Source organism: Syngnathus floridae, chromosome 20, assembly GCF_059516105.1.
Source record: "Syngnathus floridae isolate MCC-2025c chromosome 20, RoL_Sflo_1.0, whole genome shotgun sequence".
Classification (NCBI taxonomy): domain Eukaryota; kingdom Metazoa; phylum Chordata; class Actinopteri; order Syngnathiformes; family Syngnathidae; genus Syngnathus; species Syngnathus floridae.
In genome coordinates this window covers 8,419,851-8,427,685 of record NC_142432.1, presented here as the reverse complement: position 1 = coordinate 8,427,685, position 7,835 = coordinate 8,419,851, and the positions used below count along the sequence as shown (strand labels likewise).

Here is a 7,835-nt window from a genome sequence, read left to right as displayed (position 1 = left end):
TAGCCTGATGAAGCCTAATAAGGCCCAGTAATTAGAGTGCTCGCAGAGGGCCTGTCTGCCTATAGCAGCTTCAAGCAGGGTGGGGCTGGACTGCCATACACTTGACAGTGTGAAAAAAGAAAAACAACAATGTGATGTTCTGCAGAAACCAAATTAGTCTGGCAGTGGTAAATATTATCCCCTTTAAAAACAATACTGACGCTAATTAGGCAACCAACATTTAGTTTGCTCTATCAACTTGTAGTTTGGAGAGTCAATTTGATCTTCTTCAAAATACAAATTAATAAGACCTGTAACCACAAGTCACCACATTGGATCAGCCTCATAAACCGCAAATAAGAAAGTTTACTCATTAGTGAATATTTCGACATTGGATATTTTAGAGCAATTATTTTGCTCAGACAGCTTGCTACACTGATACACTGTCCTGTCATGATGTGATCAGCGCTAAACCACTGTGGTCAACGTTTGTTTGAACAAGAAATGACTTGCAGTCTTTGGTACATACGTTTCCCCAAACTTTTCCAGCTCGAAACTCAAATTAGAAAAGTATAACGTTGTTGATAAATGACACAGAAGACATACATTTACCATAAATAACCTTTGCCAAACAGAAATGATTACAGATTAACAGTAGCTATAGGATCAATAATTGATCCTTTAGTGTTTATTACATGTAACAGAGGATATGCAGCATAAAAAAATAACATAAATATATGTCCTCATTCTACATACTTTATAAATTACAAATAAAATATAAATCATCCATCCATCTTCCTATCAATACTACCGTCATACTTATAGATATAATTAAAGTAGGAAAAACAGACATTTTCTATTGCACAGTGGGAATAATAATAATAATAATAATAATAATAATAATAATAATAATAATAATAATAATAATAATAATAATAATAATAATAATAATAATAATAATAATGATAATAATAATGATAATAATAATAATAATAACTTGTCAAAATGTGCACAATATTATACAGTGCATGAGTCAGCCAGGCTATTAAGTTTGTTTTGGTTCAGTTATACAGCAATTAAATTTATCACTCAAGACTCGGTATGTTTAATACAGTGGAATGTCTGCATTTTTTTTTTCATTTCAGAAGTAGAACGTTATAATTATTTGTCAAACTGTGTGCTCGCTCTATCCATCCATCCATCCATCCATCCATCCATCCATCCATCCATCCATCCATCCATCCATCCATCCATCCATCCATCCATCCATCCATCCATCCATCCATCCATCCATCCATCCATCCAAGTCTGCTTGCCGAGCTGCCTTAACTCAACTTAACAAGCAACAAAGGAAGAGGCCGGGAGCTCCTCAAGTAAGCTAACCTAGTCAGTCAGTCAGTCAGAAAGAAAGGTGTCACTTTATTGTGTCGTATTCCAGATTATATCATCGCACATTTTTTTCCTTAGATGCACCAAGCCCTGGACATGTAAACGCTGATCTTTTGCTGCGGATTGGCAAGCAGAATAACTGCAAGGTAATGTTATCTCGTATGTTTTCGACAACAAGCGTTCAGGAAACAAGCTGATTGGCTTAGGTTGGTCGTATGCTAACGTTAGCCAAGATAGCTAACAAAGGTGGAAGAGCGAGCTTTTATTTAAAATCGGGATTTATTTGTTGTTCTCTTGAGCGCAAGTGACGAGATGAAGGTTTATTCAACACGGGGATGATTTTAAAATGCGATCGGTTAAGATTTATTTCCACTGTGAAGAGCGAATGTGCTAACTAACACTATCGCTCGTCGTAGTAACATATCTGGCTGTTTATAGCTGTTTTATTGACACTCGATGTTCAAGAAACAATCGTCAACTGTTGTCGAGTGCGTATTGAAGCTTTTTCTAATGTTTGATATTGTTATTTTACACTGGGACATTATAAAATGGTAACTTTCGAGGCTAAGCTAAAGAATGCCTTTAAATGTGTAGGCCGTGCTAGGCTAAGTCAGGACAAAACCTTGATTCTATTTCTTTAATAAGATCTGACAAGTAGCAGCTTAAATAAACTACTAGTTATTTATTACGATGGTAATAACATGCTAGCGAACATGGAAAGTGTTTGAAATATGATAACAAGCTTTCTTTTTTTCACAGCATCAAATGAAAGGTGCTGGATGTGGAACTTGACCCATTCAATCAAGTCGAGTCACATTTTCTCTGCGCATAATGGTGAGTAAGCGATCTTGGGTTTGTTTTTATCTTGTGGGTGCATGTGTGTGCTTTAATTTAATCTATCACCACCATGAATGCACACAAAAAATGCTAGCAATGTATTTTAATGTCAATTTGCTGCGTTTTTAACCTTACTTATGCCGTGTGAGTCTAGTGCAGGGGTGTCAAACCCATTTTTTTCGCGGGCCGCATTGTAGTCATAGCTTATTTCCGAGGGCCATTGTGACTGTCAACCCAAATAAATGTATGAGCACCTCATATTATATACAGTAAAAGCTACAAAACAAACTGACAAATAACTCATTTTCAAATCAGACGAGTAAAAACTGGTCAAATACATAAAAAAAGAGATATTTTTAAAAGTAAAGACAATTCGAGTAATGACACACCAATTTGATGCACAATTTGTCTTCGCGGGCCACATAAAATGATGTGGCGGGCCGTATCTGGCCCCCGGGCCTTGAGTTCGACACCTGTGATTTAGTGGCATCGTTAATTGACTCATCAGTTAAGCGAGGGCATTTAGATAATGTTGAATTGCTAAATACTTGCAGCTTTTACTTAATGCAAGTCAAAATATTTCAATCTGAGTCTTTAAACATGTCAGCACTCAATGCCATTGTTGTAGAGAGTATAAATGGAAACAACCGTCATTAATATCCACACCCTGTCATAAACCCGTTTCAGCAGTGCCACAGAAGTTTCCAAAACTTGAGTCAGCAAATGATCTGTAAAATAAATATTACGCCAGATGCCCAAACTAATCCGTCTACATGGATGAATGTATGAGGTAAATAAAGATGGATATGATTGTTTCTAAGAACATTGTGTGTTTCCTCCCCACCCCTCCACCCCCTTTTGAAGAGTTTGTGGGCTCTGCTGTATGCATGACCGATGTGCAACCTGATGGGAGGATACTGTGGCTAGTTCTTTCATCAGGATACGAGGAGAGACATCTCATGCCCCCCACCTTGGCGGAGGGCCAGTCAGAATGAAGAAGATCAGCCTTAAGACCATTCGGAAGTCGCTGAGCATAAAGGGCAAAGAGGACGGCGACTTTGTCATGCTCCAGCAGGCCCCAGTGGCCGCAGACTTCTCCAAGGACGAATCACTTTTCGGAGGCTGCTACACCAAAGACCTTTCCGTGTGCGACCTGGGTGGCGAGGAAGACAAAGGTGGGCAGAATAAGAGCCGGTCAAAGAGCGAAGGCCTGATGGGATCACTTAAGAGAAGGCTGTCGGCCAAGCAAAAGGCGAAGAGCAAAGCGGGGTCCTCCGCCATCGGTTCGACGGACGACGAGGACACCTTCTCCTCCTCTTCGGCGCCCATCGGCTTCAACGAGGTTAAGGCCCAGCGACCTTTAAGGTCCGCGTCGCTCCGGAGTCACCACTACAGCCCCTCGCCTTGGCCCCTGCGGCCGGTCAACTCAGATGACGCTTGCATTAAGATGGAGGTCAAAGTGAAAGCCATGGTCCACTCTCCCGGCCCCAGCCCCAACTTGAATGGCATCCGAAAGGAATTCAGCGATTTTCAGATGAGTGGGCTCTTTCAGGACCAACCTGAATCCTTCAAAAACCTCCAGCAGCCGCAAAACGGCGAGCTGCATTTAAATATTGACGATAGTGACGTGCCTGTGGTGCTGGGGTTGACGCCCCAAGACTACATTCAGTACACGATGCCTTTAGATGAGGGAATGTACCCCGAAGGGTCCCACTCCTTCTGCCTGGACAGTGCGTCTCCCATGGAGGTGGCAGCAGAGGCGGACAACGGGTCCCCGCTGATGGATCCGGGACAGGAGGAGCACCAAATGGTTGGCGGCTTGCCTCCGGATCTCTTCATGGACACTTCCATGAATAGTCTTCTGATGGCTTCCGCCGGCGTCATGCTCCAAAGTTCCAGAGGCGAGGGCCCACCTCCCCTCTCTCCTCTCCTGCCTCCCATGAGCAGCAACGCTCACTTTCCCAGGACGTTCTCCAGCTTTGGCTCCTCAGACAGCCAGGTCGCCGATCGAGTCCGGCATCACCTTAACTTCGATCCCAATTCGGCTCCTGGAGTGGGTCGGGTGTACGACTCGGTCCAAAGCAGCGGGCCCATAGTGGTGACCAGCCTGACGGAGGAGCTGAAGAAGCTGGCTAGGCAGGGCTGGTACTGGGGCCCCATCACACGCTGGGAGGCGGAGGAGAAACTGGTCAACCTGGCCGACGGCTCCTTTTTGGTCCGAGACAGCTCGGATGACAGGTACCTGCTTAGCCTGAGCTTCAGGTCGCAGAGCAAAACTCTCCACACCCGCATCGAACACTCCAACGGGCGCTTCAGCTTTTATGAGCAGCCCGACGTGGAAGGACACACGTCCATCGTGGACCTCATCGAGCACTCCATCAAAGACTCTGAGAATGGCGCTTTTTGTTATTCCAGGTCCCGCTTACCGGGCTCTGCCACCTACCCGGTCAGACTCACCAACCCCGTTTCTCGCTTTATGCAAGTGCGCTCCCTGCAGTACCTTTGTCGCTTTGTCATTCGACAATACACCAGGATAGACCTCATCCAGAAACTGCCCTTACCTAACAAGATGAAAGATTACCTACAGGAGAAGCACTACTGACACACACACACACACACACGGGACTCTTTTGCACTTTTTATGTTCAGTCAAGGTCTACGCTAATCCATCCAGATGAGCGCTGGAGGTCAACCACACACAAAGCAGTTATCCCACTTGCGCAATCAAACCCAAAATTCTAAATGAAAGGCTACCAGTACATTGCTATCAAATGAACTTCACAATGACCATTTTTGGGCCTTCAAAAAAACCCTGCAAATCCTCTTAAGGCTGAGTTCATCGCAGTACACGTTTGGTGGAACCTGAGAAAGCACAAAGCGAATCAAGACTAGACTCAAGTGATTCGACAATTAATTGCAAAAACAAATGCCATGTGAATATGAAATCATAATTTTTATATGTATAAAATTTTGTGCATGACGTGCAAGTAGCCACGATTTACGGCTGCCCAAAATTGCGACATTCGGAATAGTTTGGTCATGAGCATGGAGCTTTAAATGAACCTCTGGCTATGTAGAGCCATCCGATGTTATGCAAATCTCACGGTACTGATGATGCTGGATCTTTTTTTTTTTTTATGTTATGCCGTTTGTTGTGCAGCATTGTGTTAATCTTGTGCTCTACAAATAAGATGGACCTATTATACTTATTAATGATTTGAGATACAATGTTTGTAACAATATGAAGGGATATCACCTTCGAATATTTTTAGAATCGATATTCCATCAAATAATCGGATACAATTTTATTTGCATTAATGTATTAATTTTCTTTCCCCCCCGATTACTGTTTATTTACCAATTATTTGTGTTTATTTGGGATTATTTAGTGAGTAAAGGAATCAGAATATTTGGACAATCCTTAATGTCTTTAAACGATGACTAGATTCTTAAAATACGATGCAATTTATCGGTTTGTTGCCGATTAACCGATTCATTTTCACACCACTACATGTATGCTAAATTTGTGTTTCTATTCTTACTTTTCTTGACCATTTTGGTTGTTAAAAATTGAGTTGAGCATAGTAGGTCCCTTTTTTAAAATATTCTTTTTGTGTCAGAAATAGTAGACAGCAACTCGAGTGAAGAACGTTGCTGCTCTTTGGTTATTTGCATGTCGCAAAGGCTTCAACGGTTGACCTCAACGAAAAAAAGATGCCAATAAAACCTTGCTGCGGTTTATAAATTGTCCTCTAGAACCCTAAAAGCAGACCTGTCGTCACTTGCCCCGAATCTGTACGTGATGTCTCGGCTCAAATACAGAAAAAGGGAAAAGCACAGACTTCATTACGCAAGTGCTTTGAGACGGATTCCCAGAGAGGGAATTCTGATTATGTGACTTTTGACGTTATTGCTCGACGATAATACGGCCTTGGTTTTTATGTAGCTGGAAACGTTCAATGTCGGAGAAATTAGGACCTCGGTGTAATGGTGTTGCATGTTAAAGGTTGGAGTCGGACCAGGGATGTTTGCTTTCTATCAAACATGAGTCGGCTGTTGTTTTGTAGTTTTATTTTTGCCATCTTGGGGGCATTATGCTACACGAAAAGGAATGTGTGCTCGTTTGGAGTAAAATTAAGAGAACAAACTAGTACATTGAAGAATTCTTTTGCACTTGGATATTTTTTTTTTGTTACAGCCTGCCAAGAATCGTCCGTATGCGTTTGCTTCACTAGATTCAGTTTTTAGTTTGGTATCATGTGCGGAACATGAAAGCAACGACATTCTGTCCAGATAGGCTGATCATGACTGTGGATGTATTTTTTTTAATTGAAATGTGAACGACAGATGCTTTTGATACAGTGTTTGTTTCTGTTTTTGATTTACAATTTATTGACTAGCGGGAAGTGTTGCTGCTCCGCTCCCCCCCCCTCCCAAATACTTGTACTTGATTAAGAAATGACACATTTTGTATGATTATGGCAACGCATGTTGAGTGTCACAGATTGTTGATGAAGGTAATCGTTTACATTTTTTTTTAACGCCGTCCCCTGTTTCTCAAATATATTGGTACAAGACTTTGTCATGTGTTCTACACATTTTGTGCTGCTTACGGAAAATGATTGCCTTTCTTGTATTTAATAACGGGGGTGGGGGGGTTGGGGGGGCCCGATATCAACGTACTTGGGAGAGCATAGGCGATTTGCAATTTGTTAAAAACTGTAGTTCACTAGTCATTAGTAAACACTCTCTAGATTACTAGTTCAAACCAGTTTACATTGGTTGTCAACTTTGAAGAGTAGACAGACTTTTGTAATATCTTTTGTTAATCAGCAGTGATTTATTGCACATTTTGGATACAGTAAGAGTTTTTGTATCTGCCAATTATAAATTATAAATAAAAAATATATATATTCTAAAAAGGATTGTTTTGGTTTCCAGTACTTTTTTCCTACCCCATTTTTTGTCTGCAGACAAAATGGAGGCCATCTTGAACAAACTCTGGGGTTCACGGGGTAGCGCCCCCCAGATCATGTCAGGTTTCTGCGACGGCGAATACCATCTGCATGGCGATGAGGCGGCAGCCTTTGTTAACTGCAGTGTCTGACAGGCCTCTCTAGGCATCTGAGGTGAAGATACACAACTGTTTACTCTCCCTCTGCCTGCCTCGCAATGATTTATTCATTGCGCACTGGTAGTCGTATGTCATATGGAGATGCCGTCGCCCCTCCCTTCTATGAAAACACCCTTCTTGGCGTTTTTAATTTTCAAATTTAAAACAAAAGCACGGGCGAGGGTTTCTCAAGTTGTCTTCGTGTCATGGTACAGCCAAGTTCAATTCCAAGTCTTTGGTAAAGACAAACATGACTTTGGTTTCACAACTATTAGTAGACACAAAATGAGTAATTTGTGAGCAAATTCCCATCCCTGGGGATGCTTCTCACTTTTGAAACAGTTCACACTCGGGAATCCATCCATCGCATGTCTGCCGGCTGAGATTAATGATCCGACTCCGCCATCTGGTGCGCCGCGTGGCGCGCCCATTTTTCACCTCCAAACCGGGATGATGTCGACAGCTTGAATTAGCCGGGAAACATATATACGTATTGCTTTAAATGGTCATGCCAGGC

General features: G+C 42.1%; 1 protein-coding gene across 2 annotated transcripts; it reads left to right on the top strand.

Moving 5' to 3' along the window:
- The first annotated feature begins 1,184 nt into the window (after positions 1-1,184).
- On the top strand, positions 1,185-7,127 carry socs6a (suppressor of cytokine signaling 6a). 2 transcript variants are annotated; one of them, XM_088363990.1, is made up of 4 exons: positions 1,185-1,352; positions 1,447-1,514; positions 2,128-2,202; positions 3,070-7,127. In XM_088363990.1, exon 4 carries the CDS (start codon positions 3,197-3,199, stop codon positions 4,805-4,807), a length of 1,611 nt encoding a protein of 536 aa, XP_088220116.1. In that variant the 5' UTR covers positions 1,185-1,352; positions 1,447-1,514; positions 2,128-2,202; positions 3,070-3,196; the 3' UTR covers positions 4,808-7,127. The 2 variants fall into 2 exon arrangements, with proteins under 2 accessions (XP_088220116.1, XP_088220115.1); XM_088363989.1 differs by having other exon boundaries at positions 1,185-1,514.
- Positions 7,128-7,835: the final 708 nt, after the last annotated feature.

Coding starts and splice junctions, on each gene's coding strand:
- socs6a (XM_088363990.1), top strand. CDS start 3,197: ATGAAGAAGATCAGCCTTAAGACCATTCGGAAGTCGCTGAGCATAAAG.